Source organism: Nyctibius grandis, chromosome 1 (genome assembly GCF_013368605.1).
Source record: "Nyctibius grandis isolate bNycGra1 chromosome 1, bNycGra1.pri, whole genome shotgun sequence".
In the NCBI taxonomy this organism is placed as follows: domain Eukaryota; kingdom Metazoa; phylum Chordata; class Aves; order Nyctibiiformes; family Nyctibiidae; genus Nyctibius; species Nyctibius grandis.
In genome coordinates, this window is record NC_090658.1 from 15,949,132 (window position 1) to 15,967,278 (window position 18,147).

Genomic DNA, 18,147 nt, shown 5'->3' on the forward strand with positions numbered 1-18,147 from the left:
ATGAATTTTGGTGGGGAGAATCAGTCATTTCACTGCTTAACAATGGTATCCCTAAGTTTCTCCTTAGATGTGTCCCTAAACCCTTTTTTTTCTTGGTGTGCTTTTAAATGGATGATTCTGGATATATGGACTTTAGGTGGATCTTGGTGCTCCACTTATTGCCTTTTATCTCAGTCTGCTGGATCCATAATTGGGATGATCTGTGGTCAGGTTCCATGAGAATGCTAACAACATGCATCAGTGCTAGATGCATTTCTAGATGGAGGTTCTGTGACTGAATCCTCATCTGTGAAATAGATGCATGTTTCCTGTAGGTATGAGCTGGCACATAAATAACATGTCCATGTACTTCTAAGTAATTAGTCACACAAATATGAAGTCTAGATATGCATTTGAAAAAATATACTACTGCAATGTCTTTTCACATCATATATGCTATCAGTGTTTTCTTCTACATTTATTTTGAAGAATGTTTTTCTGAGATATTTGTCATTCAGCACAAAAAGGCCAGAAGATCAAGCAGGTCAAAGATTCTTCAGGTTTTTTTCTGTATCTAATAGTTATTTCTCCTTAACAGGTGATTTGTATATTGGAGGAGTGGCCAAAGAAATGTATAAGTCCTTGCCAAAGCTGGTGCACGCAAAAGAGGGATTCCAAGGCTGTCTTGCATCAGTTGACTTGAATGGGCGGCTCCCTGACCTAATCTCAGATGCTCTCTTCTGCAATGGGCAAATAGAAAGAGGATGTGAAGGTATTAAATATGCTGATATTTTTTTTATATCATAGTGAAAGTATTGTGCGAATTCTGCAGAGTTTTGTTGATATGTGCACTTCATACAAGGAGAGATTATATTTTACCTGCTTCTAATTGATCTTGTTTGACCCTTTCTTACATAAAGACTGCATTTTTTTTAGTATTATGGGCACAAGCGTGTGCCTGCCCTACAGCACAGAGATTGATCTGAGAACATGACTCAACTTCTTAAATGTTTAATGTAGGTTCCATCCTTCGCCTGTGGCAAGATATTTTGCAAGTATTTTGTTTACTTCTGATGTATTTTAATTAATGATAGAAACAATAACAATTAGCTTCAATGAAGTCCTTTGTATCCTCATAACACTTTGGCATTAGCTAATGCTGAGACATTAGCTAATTAATTCCATATTTAAAGCAGACATTTTGAGTTGATTAATTCAAGGCTAATTTATGAAACTGTTTGAGATCAGTCTTCTATCTTCTCTATTTTTGCTCACCCCTGAGATTTGTATTGTCATGAGCCTTTCTATCTGAATCAGTAACAAACAAATATGTTTTATGTCACATTTTTATGTCTTTATTGACTCATCTGGAATATCATGGAATTTAAGTGAAGACAGAATTAGAAGAGGTGTATTTGTAATTCAAGGGTGTCGATCTCCAGCTATTTTTTCAGCTGTCATTTAATCCCATGTTATTTTTACTATGATTTATGGAATAATTTAAATCCATTCTCTGTCGCTGCATATATATTTTATTCACATAATTCTGAATTTTGTGGCTATGTTCAATTTTATGTGTTCTCCCCTCTCTCAAGTGCTGCTCTTCTCTGGACAGAAAAATGTGTAAATGATACTGTAGAATTTCAAGTTGGAATCTTGATGATTTTGATATCAAGTTTGTTAAGTTTGCAAATAAACATTGTAAAAAATCCAAGCGGAGCTGGGGGGTTCCCTCAAGCTTCACAAGATAAAGCTTTCTGGTGGATAAATTCTGTCTCCTCTTTTGTTGTGCTTACAGTATGTTTGTACAGGTGGAACTTTTTTGTTCTTTATCTGCTACCTTTAGCTAACAGTATAAATTCTATTGATACCACACAGAAATATGTAAAATTCACAATTTATTTTTCTGTAGCTTTAGTGTCTATTTATTTCTGTCAGGAATGGAAAAATATGTATAAATTAGTTTGTCACTGAGTTTAGAAAATTAGATTTGGCTTTCTGAATGACGTTAGCAAGACCCATGCCTGTGCCATCCCTTCAGAGAGTCAAAGTACGCGTTAATTCCATTATGAATTTCATAGCTTCTTTTGAAATTATGTAATTTTCTAAATTAATTTTCTAAATGAATTTTACATACTTCAAAGAAATATTGCCACAGGCCTAGAGCTCAAGTTCACCTTTTAAACCAGAGGCACAACTCAGCTATCAGTGAATTTAGTAAAGCTACCAACAATTTAATAAAGACTGTACAAATATTGTCCTTTTTGGTGGAGAATCAGCTTTTTCCAACACCAAAATCATCTGACACAAGCAAAATGGTCAAACCAGATGTGCTCCCTGGCTCTCAGAGAACTGCTTCATTAAAAGTCTTTTGCCCGCAGAAAGAAATCTTCAACAGCATGGAATGAAATATTCCCTTCCAACCTTTCTGCTTAACCCTTGCAAGTTAACTCTGCCATCTCACTTGTTTACTCCAAGCCTTTCTCTGACCCACCTGTCAGTCTCTTGCCTGCAGACCGTGGATCAGATGTACAATTCTAACACCTAAACTATTATTTAAGTCACTTGCAAATTTAGCTCCTTCCAAGAAGTCTCTCGTGTGCCTCAAGCTGCCCATAGCTCTGCTGCTGTGTACAGACAGGAGTGTCTCCATCCTTACAGAGCTGAGCAGTTTTGCATCTATCTCACGCTGTAATGGGATGTGTAAGCTCTGTAAGTCCCCTGAGACGTCAAGTCCAAAGAGCTCAGGACACAGCAGCAGAAGGAATTTCAATACAATAAGTATTAGTCACCGCCACTCTCAATCCAAAAGGCAGTTGGCTGTACTGGTGGTTATATGTCCTTTGTTAAGACATCAGCTTGCTGCCAAATCGTTCCTGAGAAGCGAGGCACTTGGATTTCAGACTCCTACGGGATTGAGTTCCCCACCTTTCTGGTATAAAAAAAAAAAACCCTGGGGTGAAAGTTCTTTTTCTTTCTTCTGTCAAACTGTGAAGCCATGATGTACTACTAATTAATTTTACCTGTTAGGATTTTGTTCTTAAAAGGTTGATATTTCTCAATAACTTTACTGTCATAAGTGCATGTTAAAAATTCTTTCTTTGGAACATTTTTTGCAAACCCACACATGGGACTGGTGTGGCAAGTTGTAAGGCTTGCATTTCAAAGTCTCAGCCACAGGCGGATAGATATCTCTGTTCTCTATCATTGAGCACTGAATATAGTTTACACTTGGCTGAATCCACCTTGTTGACAAATTTTCAATGGCTAGAACAGATAGATAGAAACTAGCAGCTGGAAACATAAATACGCTAACTAGCTCTTCAAATTGTTAACAGCAAACACCCAGAACCAGGCTCGAAGGGTCAGCCCTGTTTTTCTCTAGTCAAATCCATTGTACTTTCGTTATGCACTTTAAATAAAGCAGAATTATAGAAACTACAGAATAATAAAAAAATACTTTTAATATATTTAGGAGGAAAATGCACTGTGTGCATGCATGTGCATATATAATATAATATAATTTGTGTATTAAATGAACAATATGAAAAGTTTCAAAGTATTAACACACGTGAAGATTCTTGGGAGATATGGAATTTGGTTTTGCAATATATAGTAAAATGTTGTACATGCTACTTAATAATGCTTTTTGTGTAATATATAGCATGTAAGCCCTCACATAAGACAAATGTAAACGAGAGACCAAATCCAGTCAATTAAAAAGTCTGCAGTGAAGACTGAATAAATTAGAATATTTAAATAGAATGTGAATCAAAAGGTGAGTGCTTGAGAAGAGTGTATTACAGTATTTTTACTAAACAGGTCAGTTCTGTAATATATATAGGAAAATATGAACCTGTTATGGTAGATATTATAGTATTTACAGACATTAAACGGTCTTCCTCTGTTCCTAAAAAAAAAAACAAACTACTTTTATTAGAAGAAATTCTTACATGTAAGCTAGTCTTGGTGGCAATTTTTTAATAATGACTATTATAGATAAGCCAAAAGTGCTAAGAATCAATTTCATAAAAAGCAAAATACCCTGCTTTTTAAGAAGATCCTATCTGTATTTTTTCCAAATGTGTGTTTTAACATGCACTTTTTAATGTGCCTTACAGGGTCCTGCAGTTTATCTACTTTTAAGTCCTTGTGACTTTTGCTCTACTTTTGCAAAGATGGGGAAATTTAACATTGCATAACTAAAGTGTAAATAAATGCATGAATATATAACATTTAAACACCTACAGATATTTTCACTTCATCTTTGTAAAGTTTCTGAGTAGCAGAATCTGGTGCGAAAAAAATGTGTCTTGTCTTGTCAGCTACAGGATTCTGTCATTATAATCCCCAGCTCAAGAAAGGGTGATGTAATGCCCAAATGTTTAAACTTCTGGGCTCAAAACTCATAAGAAAAGGAAATCACTATCCTACGTCTGCCTACTGCAGTCAATCAGTTATGGGTATTATTATTATTATATGAACAGGAGAAAATAGAACAGTTAATAGTTTTGCCGAAACAGGGATGTAGCGTACGCTGCCCTTGTTCTTAATTGCACTGGTGATTGTTCAGGCCCTGGTTCAGAGGTGTGCTCAAGCAGTGCCTCATTTAAAGCAAGTGGCCATTGAACTGACTTAAATCATATTGATATGGATTTTTCTGCAACACTGGCAAATAAAAAGAAAATCCCACACTGAGATCTTTGAAGGAGCTATAATGTGAAAGAAGGGTTAAGTGGATTTCTCTCTACAGGATGATTTAGGATATTTATATAATCTTTGGACCAGTTTTGCCCTGTCATCAATGACTACCAGTAGGAGTTCTAAATGGATATTGATGTGTCTTCTCCAAAACAATTTAGGAGAATTTTATAATCCCAGAACCAAATTTTTCCTTATAGTGTCAAGAGTCAGCGTGAAATGTGTGTATGAGCTCACAGTAATCTGTAGTTCATGGTCTGTATTTCAGTCTTCATTCACCAGTCGCAAAGAAAGGGCTAGAAAAAAAGAAAGACCAGAGAGGATGATGGTGCTAATTATTCTTGAATTCAGTGTATCTGAACATGACAAATGGCTAGTCAGGATTCAGCCATGCATTTACTCTGCAAGTGCCTTCATATCTATCCAAAGAAGAAAAAAAAAAACTTTTAATTTTCCTTCATTACATGTCATCAGCTCAATTAACCATTATATTTGCAGTAAAATACTGGCAAATTATGGCTTTCTTATTTTGGCTTGTCTGAAGATTTATGGCTGTTAGCATTAATTTGTTTGCATTATATGGCATTTCTTTCTCTCTTGAACAGCAGCATGCACTTTACTCTGAATGTTTTTTTTCCTGTGTTTGCTGCCATTTCAATATTGCTTACTAACATTTAATATATTTTGCTTTTTTATTTTGCTGACAAAGTTGCATTGATGAAAGCTGATTTGCAAGGTAGATAGCCCTGTGTGTATTAAACAAGACTGAAACCTCCAATGCATAGTTGGATTTCTGCAATAAATGCTCTATACATTTCAGAACTAAAGTGTGTTATTTTGTTCCAGATTTTGTCTTTCACACCTCTAAAACAACGGGCTACATGAATCTTCATTTTCCAGCATAGCGTGCATAGAGGCTTTCAGTCTTGAATATGTTTGTACAGTGATTGCTTTAGTGCTTTGATCATTCCTTTTCATTTTTTTTTATATTTCAGTAGTCTAGTTATGATTCTCTAGAAATAGACTAGCTTTGTTTTTCATGTGTATGTCACATTTTGGCATGCCAGTTCATTAGTAGTCTGATTTTCTGCATTTCCCCTTAAAAAAGGAACCTGCATGGGATTCCTGAAGCATGTGAAACAGTACTTGCCAACATTCCTGCCAAAGAATCCCTAACACCTCTTAATTTCAGACGTAAATCATTTAAAATAATTTGTGGGATTAAAGCATTGTGTAGTGTTGCTTCATTTTATTATTGTTTGTTGTTTTGTTTTTAATTTTATTTTCCAGTCTTTACTTTCATCTCCCAGAGCTTTGCTTTCTGTGGCATCTGGCTTTACTGGTTGAAAAGTATTTACAGGAAAAAATAATACTGAACTTTTTAGAAAACATTTAGCCAGTTAATGATCTGAGACAAGATTAACAAATAACTCGCAACAAAGTTAACGTTCCCACTGTACCTGGAATAACTCCGCTTCAGTTTGTGCATTCTTATGAGTCTGACATATCAATCTTAAAACTAAAGCAAAACCACCCTTTTAATATTACATGCTGCTACAAAATCAGCAAGTTTATATGCGTTTTACTTGGTAACTCTTTGCTCATTTGATTTGAGATGTTGGCAACTAGTTAAAGTGATCCAGTGAGAAATACTTTTCTTTGGACGACAAAGTGCAAGTCCTTTTTTGTATGTTCTCATCAGGCCCCAGCACAACGTGCCAAGAGGATTCATGTGCAAACCAGGGAGTGTGCTTGCAGCAGTGGGATGGATTCAGTTGTGACTGCAGTATGACCTCCTTTAGTGGACCATTATGCAATGACCGTAAGTACACTAAAAAATGCTGATGTGGACGCTCAAGAGCTCTAAGGTAATATTTGAAGCCAGTGTCTGAAGCTTTATATTGTTTTAATATTAGATATTTAAATGAACTGGCAAGCCCTATGAAAATCTGTAAGGCTTGTGGGAAGAACATAGCTAAAATATACCGTACAAATTTTGGACAATGTGCAATATCAATCACTGACAGAATTTGGTTTTATTACACTCTCTAATATACCGATGGTTACCTGTTTGAAATAATCTTTTTCTTGCATAAATGTTACAAATAGGTTTTTCTCCTAATTGAAAAAACCTTTTACATTTTATTATCTTAAGCTATATTGTAATTTTGTAGCATTACATCGTGAGGGCTATAATTACTGTGAAACAGTTGACAAGGCTCGTTATCTCCCTTTGTAGATTTCTTTAGGTGACACCCTAAGCATTCCAATAATAAAAGCATGCTAAGTATTTTAGTTGTCTTAAATTTCATCTGAATAAAACTACATAACATACACCAACCATCTGGTCGTTCAGGAAAAGCTTAAATGTGTTAAAAATAAGAGGCCTGATTCACCAGTGTCATAATCTAGTTTTATTCCCATCTAGCCTTATTGATCTAATTAGAATTATGCAGAAGTGAAAGTGGAATAGTAATGCAAAAGTCATCATGATCCACGGTAACTGATTAAAGCGAACTACTGGGTTTTCTTTTCAACTCATCACATTTGAAATATCCCAGTGTTGCACATTTTTATATCCATGTGAAGAGGGAATTTCTTTAAGGCTAGGCATTTTTATTTCTATTTGTATACATTTATCTGAATGAATGACTGATGGTAGAAAGTGTTGGTATAACTGTCTTGTCAAGCATTTCAGATTTTTATTTCTTGTTCTGGTTCTCCACTACAGCAAGGTGTACCTTCTTGGACAAACCCTAACATAACAGAATAATTATAATCCGAAAGCTTTTGGCTCAAAATGTATCTAGCACAAGGCTAGAAAATGAATTATATGTAGAAGGTAAATTAATTATTCACATGAAAGTTCCACTTTTCTACTCCTGACCATGTTAGAAAACTATGGAAAGGACTCTCTGCAGTTGTTTCTCTGCAGTTGCTGTCATGGTAGAAATGAAATGTGATATTAAAAAAACTTTTGATAATCTGAGCAGAGGTTTGGGTGGTATGAGTTTGCCCTTCCCAGCAATGTGGGTGATTAGTCATGCTGCTAAACATATATTTTTAAAGATTTCAGTCTCCTATCTGCTACAGGAGAAAATGATTTGTTTCTATTTTACTCCTAAATTGTTACTTCTGTACTTCTATAATCTTTGAGTTCTTCAAAAAGTAACTAAAAACTATGAATAAGAAGCTATATATTCCATATCTAGTAAAGGAAAAACTCTGTTTGTAAATTTGTCTTAGTAGTAACCGATGTCTGGACCTGGAATACTCTTTATGAATTATTTCTTCAAGTGCTAGCTATTGCATAATTTTGGCGAACTGATGAACTTAAATAAGAAAAATATTTACCAATCTATACAGGCTCATGCGTATGGTAACATTATGGACTGCATTGTACACAACCAGATAACTCAATATACTATTTCTGATAATGGTAGAGGAGTAGCTTTAGTACATGGCTGCCTAAAATACTTTTTTCCCAGATAAATCTTTTTTTTAATGTTCTTCCATCATAAACATGAAATATAAATTTATCCTAGATATGGATGTTTTGTAATAGAATGCAGAGTCTGGTAAATATATGTTTGGCTTCTTTATCTTGGCTCCTCAGATTAGTTCAGATACCAAAAATCTGCAAAGGAAATCGAACGAGAGAGATTTTTCATAATGTATATGTGAGGGAAAGGAGAAGAAATGATGTTGTAATCTCAGTGTCATCTAGATGCTCCTAGACTACTCTCTGCTGTGTTTGGGAAGAGCATAATGGGAAAAGGAATGATGAAATGTTACTACGGTTTTTAGTAACTTGCATAAGCTGCACACTACTGGCTAAACTTCTGCAGCACTGAAGTCAGACTAATTCCATTGACATAACGTAAGATTATCTCAGCAACAGGTCTGGAATAGCATCTGCTTGTTGCTGAAAAACACATCCCCTTCAGAAGGATTCAGGCATGTTCCTGAGCAGTCTGTGTGAGCATATTTCCATGGCAGATCGCGCATGGAGTGATGCCGGTTGACAGAAGCTGAAATCTAACCCAGTACTGCTACACAGACAGACCCTTGGCTTACTTTACAGTTGAATGTACCATTTTTTAATTTTCTGGTTTAGGTAAAATGGAGTATTCAGGACATCAAAATCTCATAGGTAGAGATTTTTTGTTACCAAAACCAAAAATTGACCACTTCAAAATGAGTGTCAGTGGTCATAAGAGAAACAGTTAAAAAGTACCTGGTTTATGGAGATTTGCATCCCTTCTGTTTTGGGTGTCTGTGTCAAGGCGTTGGCAGCAGGGGGGAAGCAGGGTGGCCTCTGTGAGGAGAGGACAGGGCTGTCCCATACTGGGCATGGCCAGCTCCACAGACCTAGTACAGGGTACAGCTGAGTTCCTCAGCCAAGCCGGTGGCACCTCTATGAAAACACACTTAGAAAGTATGCCATTCTTACCAAAATGCCACACAGCTGAAGAAGGAAGGAACAAAAAGAGTGAGAAACAGCAGAGGGAACAGCAAGGACAGAGCAGGAGGAGTGGGCGAGCAGCTGGGTGGGAGTATGGCCCTTAGCCAGGATTAGTCCACCACACCTCCCCAGTATTTTGTTCCACAGTTAACCCACCACACTTCCCCACTATTTTGTTCCACCCGTTCTTAGGGAACATATTTGAGTAGAAATTTCAGAGTCACAAAAAGGCTGAGGTGAGAGGGGACCTATGGAGATTGTCTAGTCCAAGCCCTCTGCTCAGAGCAGAGTCAGCTAGTACAGGTTGTCCAGGGCTGTGTCCAGTTGGGTTTTGAATATCTCCAAAGATGGAGACTCCACTACCTCTCTGGATAGCCTGTGCCAGTGCTTAGTCACCCTCACAGTACAAAACATTTTCCTTACATTTAAATAGATTTTGTGCATTTCAGTTTGTTCCTGTTGCCTCTTGTCCTGTCACTGGGAACCACTGAGAAGAATATGGCTCTGTCTTCTGTACTCCCACCCATCAGGTATTTTAAAAAATTGATAGGATCCCACCTGAGCCTTCTCTTCTCCAGGCTGAACAGTCCCAGCTGTCTCAGCCTCTCTTCATATGAATCATAGAATCATTTAGGTTGGAAAAGACCTTTATGATCATCGAGTCCAACAGTAAACCTAACATTGCCAAGTCCACCACTAAACCACGTCCCTAAGCACCACATCTACACGTCTTTTAAATACGTCCAGTGATGGTGACTCCGCCACCTCCCTGGGCAGCCTGTTCCGTGCTTGATAACCCTTTCAGTGAAGAAATTTTTCCTAATACCCAATCTAAACCTCCCCGACACTATTTGAGACCATTTCCTCTCGTCCTGTCAGTTGTTACTTGGGAAAAAGAGACCAACATCCACCTGGTTACAATGTCCTTTCAGGTAGTTGTAGAGAATGATAAGGTCTCCCCTCAGCCTCCTTTTCTCCAGACTAAACAACTTCAGTTCCCTCAGCCTCTCCTCACAGGACTTGTTCTCCAGACCCTTCACCATCTTCTTTGCCCTTCTTTGGACTCGCTCCAGCACCTCAATGTCTTTCTTGTAGTGAGGGGCCCAAAACTGAACACAGTATTCAAGGTGCAGCCTCACCAGTGTACAGGGGGTGATCACTTCCCTAGTCCTGATGGCCACACTATTTCTGATACAAGCCAGGATGTTGTTGGCCTTTTTGGCTACCTGGGCACACTGCTGGCTCATATTCAGATGGCCATCAATCAACATCCCCAGGTCCTTTTCCACCAGGCAGCTTTCCAGCCACTCTTCCCCAAGCCTGTAGCATTATAACGGGTTGTTGTGACCCAAGTGCAGGACCTGACACTTGGCCTTGTTGAACCTCATACAGTTGGCCTCAGCCCATTGATCCAGGCTGTCCCGAGCCCTCTGCAGAGCCTTTCTGCGCTCAAGCAGATCAACGCTCCCGCCCAATTTGGTGTCATCTGCAAACTTACTTTAACTCCATTCACCACAACTCTTTGGGCCTGGCCATCCAGCCAGTTTTTTACCCAGCAAAGAGTATGCCAATACAAACCATGAGCAGCCAGTTTCTCCAGGAGAATGCTGCAGGAAATGGTGTCAAAGACTTTACTAGAGAGATGCTTCAAGCCCTTAATCACCTTTGTGGCCCTTTGCTGGGCTTATTGCAGTATGCCCGTGTTGGTCTTGCACTAGCGAGCACAGAGGTAGGAGACAGTGCTCCAGATGCATCTCAACAGTGCTGAGAGAGGGGAAGGATCACATCTCTCAGCCTTTCTGCGACATTTTTCCTCATGCAGCCAATGAGGCTGTTGGCCTTCTTTACCGCAAGAGCTGACTCATGTTCAACTTGGTGTCCACCAGGACACACAGATCCTTTTCTGCAAAGCTGCTTTCCAGCTGATCAGGCCGCAGCCTGTTCTCATGCATGGGGTTCTTCTTCCCCAGGTGCAGTATTTGGCATTTTCCTTTGTTTTATGAGGTTCTCACCAGCCCAGCTTGTCAGCATCCCTCTGAATGGCAGCACATGCGTCTCATCTATCAACCACTCCTGCAGCTTTGTATCATCTGCAATTTGAACAAATGTGCACAAATTACCTTGCTGCATTTGAGTTGATACTTTCAACATATTTCCCATAGTAACGTCAGTGCATGAAGATTTGACATGCATCATTCCTAGGCTTTACAATGTAAATGTCTCTTCTGTATCATTCTTGTATTTGATTTCCAAAACAGAGAGTTTGGAGAAAATAATAAAAGAAATAGTTTATTGAAGAGTGTTATAATACATTCTACTAATACAGTTTGCAAGAAGTTTCTTTAATCTTTCCTATAACAGCAAATTATTACTCCTGTGCTGTTCAGTGTATTATTCAAGGTGAAAGTTCGCACAGTTTAAAATTAAGATTTTGTAAAAGTTCTTTCAAAATAAGCACCATAAGGCAGGTTCGTTCTTTCCCAGTCGAAGAGTGTCCTCTGTGTGTCAGCTAGAGAGAAGGAAAAGATTAGGGAATGTACTCCTACAGAAAATAACCTGTGCCAGCCAAGGGTAAGGCTACAGTTTTACAGCTGTAGTCAGGAACACCCACGGTTTAATCCACAAAAGTCTGCTTAGTTGCAAATCTCAGTACTCCACTGCAGTGAGTATGGAGTGCCTGTACACCCTAAGCCTCTGTGGTGGCACAGGTGGAAACATTCTGTGTGCTGCAGCTTCCTATTTACTGGAAGATAAACAAGGCGGGGGAAGTTTTGACCCCAAGATGCTATACAGATTATCATTTTCTCTTTTGATGTGATATGACACTTGGACATTCAGGGCAACAGTGCTCTTTTGACGTGATAGACAGAAGTGTTACACTGATAGGTGTAAAGCAGGCCAGTAGCAGTTGTTCCTACAAAACAGGGTTATTTAGAAGACTGTACTAAAAGGACAGTTAATGGCTGTTCTTAAAAATGGATGGCTGCATGCAACTCCTCTGAGAAAATGCATCATGAACATCATAACTATTTCTAACAGCAGGTTATGTAGTGAAAGCTATCCTCCCAGGGAATTCAGCTTTTTTATAAGAGTAGGGTTGAAAATTACTCTGGCAAAACAAGAGATTATCTGCTTTCTATAAGTTTACATCTGTTTTTACTCGGGTAGTCTTTAAGTATAGCCATATTAGTGAATGTAATGTCATGTTTGTGGAAACAAATACTGCTATTATGGCATAGCAAATAGCAGACATGATAACATTGTCACATTACATTAGTACAGAAATGTTCTGTGCCAGATTACAGGGCAGCTTCAACACTGTCTGTTACCATAAGGGAATAATGTATTGGCGTTGTACTTGTGACGGTATAGCTAACGCTGGGTCAACACTTTCATTAAAATTCATTTTTGAAGGGTTAGGACTTCACGCAGTCTCTTCTGACTAGGAATCTGACATTCTTAACCACTGTAACAAAACATTATTTTAAAAGTTCTCCTATTTTACTCTGACTCTTTACCAAGAAAAATCAAAAGCCCTCATTTAAAAGGAGAACTGTGTCAATTTTACAAAATGGGTTCACATAAAACACTTTTGATTTTCCTGATATTTGGTTGCATTATAGAGACACTGCCTTTCAGCTAAGGCTGTATCTGTAGTGATGGTTAGATTTTATTTTAAATCTGTTTGGATGTTAATATAATAATTGTTGTGGATCAGAATGATTTAATTGGAGATTGGACAAGGGATTTCAATGAAGGCCCCCTAGGAGAAGATGGACTCTGGTTGCCAAGGTGGGCCAAAAATTATCTTTGCCACAAGCTGGACAACCTGGTGAAGAGACAGACAGGACTATGTATGCTGAGGAATGGAGATGACAACTCACAAGAAAGGGAGAAATAGTGAATTGAATCTGACGGGAAGGTGTGGAGCTCTGCCCAGGGACAAGTGATGAGCCAGCTGAAAGCCTATGGGTTAGGGTTAGAGTTAGAGGGCAGACCAAAGTCTGATATGATGTGATGGGTATCTGCTACAAACTGCCTGATAAGGAGGAAGAAATAGATGAGTCCTTCCTCAGACAAGCTGAAGAAGCCTCATATTCGCAAACCTCATTGGTTTGCAAATAGTCCTCATTGGGGACTTGAACTACCCCAGTGTCTACTGGAGGGGCAGCAGACCAGGGCACAAGCAATCTAGATGTCTGGAGTGCATTTACTTGCTGACATGGGTGATCAAGGAGCCAATGAAGAGAAGCACACTGCTGGACCTCTTATGTACAAACAAGGAAGAATGGATCAGGGTTATGATGGTCAGGAAGTTTAGGTTCCTGAGAGGTAAGAGCAAGACAGAAAGCTCGAACACAAACCTGGACTTCAAGAGAGCAGACCTTGGCCTGTTCAGGGTCCTGCTTGGAAGAATCCCATGGGGCCCAGGAGAACTGGTAGATTTTCAAGGATCACCTCCTCAAAGCTGATGAACTCTCATACACAACCTCATACATAGAAAAGCAAACAAAAGGGGCAAAAGGCAGGAGGAGCCTCTGACAAAACTCAAACATAAAAAGGGAGGGTGCAAGAGGTGGAAGCAAGGTCAGGTGGCCCAGGAAGAATATAGAGATGCTGTCCATGCAGCAGGGATGGGGTTAGGAAAGCCCAAGCCCACTTGGAGTTTAATCTGGCAAGGCACGTGGAGGGTAACAGGAAGGGCTCCTACCAGTAGTGAAAGAGCAGGAAAATGTGGGCCTGCCACTGAATGAGGTGAGGGGACTTCATGGAAAGGGACATGGAAGAGACCGAGGTACTCCGTCGTCTTTGCCTTGGTCTTTACTGGTAAGACCAGTAAAGCAGTTTCAGCAATTCCAGGTCCCTGAGACCAGTGGGAAAGTCTAGAGCAAGGAAGGCTTACCTTGGTGGAGAAAGGTCAGGTCAGGGAATATCTAAACAAACTGGACATATGCAAGTTCCTGAGACCTGATGAAAGGCATCCACGAGCTTCACAGGTCATTGCAATGCTGCCCTTGATTATCTATGAAAGGTCATGGCTATTGAGGGCAGTTCCTGAGAATGGAAAAAAGCAAATATTTCTTCTGTCTTCAAGAAGGAGGAACCAGTAAACTACAGGCTGGCCAGCCTCACCTCCATCACTGGAAAGATGATGGAGAAAATCTGCCTGGAAGCCATTTCCAAACATATTAGGGACAAGAAGGTTATTAGGGGTAGCCAGTATGGACTTATGAAGGGGAAATCATGACAGTGGATTAGGTGCTTAGGTATTTGTCATTTTCTTGCTAAGCTGACAATCTGTGTTCTGATTTGCAACGATGCTGAACACTCAGAATTGGACTGAAACACGTATGTTTCCAGAAAATCAAATCCTATTTTTTTCAGACTGAATACACCAAACAGTGGATAGTTTTGGCTGTTACAGAGGATGGTAGAACTTAGGCACTGTAAAAATACCTTAGTTAAAGTTTATGAGATATTTGGATATTAGAGTATTTGACATAATAAAAATTCCAGCAGGAATTGAATGATTCTCTCTTTAGTGTAGTGTTTGGAGAGTGCATTAAGTAATATTGAGGTTATACTTTGAACCACAAAAACCCTAAATATTGAGTCAGCTTTCAACTTTTGCAATAAGTTTTATAAACACCAGCCTTCTTCACTGCAGAACTCTGATCAAAACAGGCACATTCTCTCATTGAATGAGACAAGTCTTATACTTTGTGAACATGTAATTAGCAGTTAAGTAATAATCCATAAGCAAGGAAGTGTAGTTTAATATTGCACACAGAAGTATAGACCTGGCTTTCCTTAGATTTGCAGTGTTTCGTGTTTAATGTTGTGTATGTGTGTATATATTTAAAAAAACCACACTATATTTATAGTGTATAAAAATAGGAGTATTTATTATTTTCTCTTATCCATGCCACTGACTTTTTACAGTCTTCTGAACTGTCATATGATGTTGACAATGGATAGTCATTCTCCTCTCACAATGTCTTCCTTCTTCTGGAATGCAAATCAGAGGGTCATATTCACATAATCTCTGTTTCCATTATCAGTCCAGTATTACACAAATGATGGATTTAAATCATATTACTGCATATATTTCTTTCACATTTATTAATTGATTTAACTGTCATGGATACTGGATCTTTTGGAGCTTTTGATATCTAGAGTGTGTCACGGTTTAAAGCTGGGCCGGCTATTAAACCTGTGGCAGATGCTCTCTGTTAACCCGTCCCCCACCACCCAAAGGGAAAGGGAAAAGGGAGAGAGACTTATGGGTTGGAAAGTTAAAACAGTTCTAATAAACTATAGTAATAAAAAAGAGTATAATAATAATAGAAATAATCAAATATATACAAATATATACAAAACCAAGATCAAGAGCTTAGAAATCCTCCTCAGGCAGAGTTGCTCCCCCAGCACAAGCAGAGGGGAAAATGCAGTAGCTCTCCCTGCCATCACCCCTGCAGGCTTTTAACTGGAAAATTGGCAAAGCTGGTACCAATCAGTGGGAGACAGGAGGGCCCCTCCCTCCTGGGCCCCACCTCCAGGAGGTGGTGGGTTAGTGATAAATAGGAAAGTGAGAATGACGTGTATGGGATGGAATACCTCGTTGGTCAATTCTGGGCCACCTGCCCCATCTGCTCCTCCCTGCAGGTGCGATCCCCCTTCGGCTCTTCACTCGTAAGCAGTGAGGAATTTAGCAGTGACCTTGGTTTCTCTAAGACTAATTGGCCTGGTTTGGGCCAAACCAGGACAGAGTGTAAGATCAGTCTTAATGTTACTTTTGTGAGAAGGATATATACAAAATAAAGAAGCTTAATTAAACCAGTGACTGAAAGCTAAACTAACCATAAGAGCCACTCAGCAGTCCTTTCCAAAATAATATTACATATTCCTGGCTAAGACTTTGCAGTTGCTAGCTACCAATAAATGTATAACCTGCTATTAAGAAAAGGGATAGAAAATTCCTCTGAGTACTTTAAAATACATTTGATTTCAATATCCGGTAGCTGAGAATTAAAAAATCTGTCCCTGATAACATACCAGTCTAAATACTTCATATGATTATTTTGCCACAGAGGCTTACAGTGCACAGGAGAAATAAAGATAGCTGCACACAAAATTGCAATGCAGGGCAATCTGGTGGAATGAACTAATTGAAGAAATCTCAGTTTGTTCATCTTATCCCATATCTCTCTCTAATAGATATCTGGATTTTCTGGTGACAAATATCAGGGGCCTAATTTGTATACACTTCAAAGGAATAGGACTTCACACGCGCAGTCTTGAAAATGGAGAATTGTTGAGGTGTTTAGGAGAATTAGAAAAACTGTAAAAAGAGCAAGGAAAGCAAGAAGTGTTGCCTGTGAGCCATGGCTGTGGACCAAGATTACTTTTTTAAAACTTTTGTTTTTATTGGAATCCTAATCAGGATAGACTGCACCTTGATCTGTCAGGCTCCTGTGATGTTATATGGCAGCACATGTTGCTCCAGCCAGAATTATGGAGTGTGATGCACAGATGGCAACATTTTTTCAAGGTTTTAGTGGCCCAGCTCTATTGGGTTTTTTCCTCCTCTGTTTCATGTGGAATTTGTAATACGTAAATTTTGGCCTTTCATTAAGATATATCAGTCTATTAATTATGTAAATTAACACGCATGCTTTTGTTGATGTTCTGAAGATAAGTTTTAAAATGTTTTTCTTCTTTACATAGAAGTTCTGGAGCAGTTAGAGGAGCTATCTATGCCTAAAATAATTACATAATTTCCGTTTTCTTAAGCACATTACAAACTATCCCTTTAAAAAATGAAAAGAATAGACAGTTGTTTGATAGTGATTGTAGAAGCTCTTACATGTGAGAATATTTCTAAGAAGCAACAATAAGTAAAGTTTTAAGTGGGATATTTGATACACAAGGTAGCCAGAATACATTGTTATAGTTGTGCTTGTAGCTCAGAGAGAAGCAATTACGCAACATTTCTGGCCTACTCAGAGGTATTTTCTATTTCATAATATTAAAAACGGAACATAGTGTCAGAAAATTGCAAGCTTCTCTCTGCCTCTGGAGGAATCAAGAGAGAAATTAAATTGGATTTTGGTATGTCAATAATATCTTTCTCTTATTAATGGCATAATAATTTTGTAAATCAAATCCTAGAAGTGTTTCCAGTGTCATAAAGGTGAAAATGATTAAGGGTTAATTAAATATATTCTCATGGAACTAAAATTGTTCTGTTGGGTATCGTTAGATTCCTTTCTCTAGAACTTCCAATTATTGCAATTTAATAGCATACTATGTACAATTCAGGCCTGAAATTGGTGTAGCCAAAAGCTATTCACAGTAATAAGCATAGTGGACAAGTGCTGTCTTTGTTCTTTCTCACAGATTTCTCTGAACATTCCAACAATATCATATATTGAAATCAATTTTAGGTAACTAGTAGTTTTCTGAAGAAGATTAATCACTATACACGGCACAGCTGGAGCAGAAGTTTTAGCTCTGTAATTGTGTCAGTCGTTCCTCTCCAACAAACCCAAAAAAAAAGCCATGAGTAAGTGCTATTTTTTTAAAAAGATGACGGCTGCAAGGGTTACAAATGGTAAGAAAGAAGCAGCAGCTTTCCCAAGCAGTGTTTTCTATAACCATAGCATAAGAATAGCTCAAAGTGTATATGAGGAGTTTGGTAATATATTTTACGTGTAAGATATTTAAGTACAATGGCAAAATGATGCAAAATGGTGCTTCAGAAAGATAAAATTATTCAGTCTTTCTGAAGTCCGTACAACTGAACTCAGGTTACTAAGGCAACCTGATCTTCCTCAACATGTGTTCTGGCTTGACAGATAGATAGATTCAAAGTAATTATTAGACAGATATTAGATTCAAAGTAACTACACACATATGAGGAACTCCTATACTCACTGCAAACGAAGATTTTGTTGGTAGCTTAATACCATCTTCAGAACTTTTGTGTGTTTATTTTTGCC

At 38.4% G+C, this 18,147-nt stretch overlaps 1 protein-coding gene across 11 annotated transcripts in view; it reads left to right on the plus strand.

Moving 5' to 3' along the window:
- NRXN1 (neurexin 1) overlaps window positions 1-18,147 on the plus strand; it is a 743,394-nt gene that overhangs the window by 367,454 nt on the left and 357,793 nt on the right. For all 11 annotated transcript variants that reach the window (XM_068402153.1, XM_068402237.1, XM_068402487.1 and 8 more), the window contains 2 exons: window positions 578-751; window positions 6,383-6,502. In XM_068402153.1, the coding sequence (XP_068258254.1) occupies window positions 578-751; window positions 6,383-6,502 (294 nt within the window). The remainder of the gene's footprint in view (window positions 1-577; window positions 752-6,382; window positions 6,503-18,147) is intronic.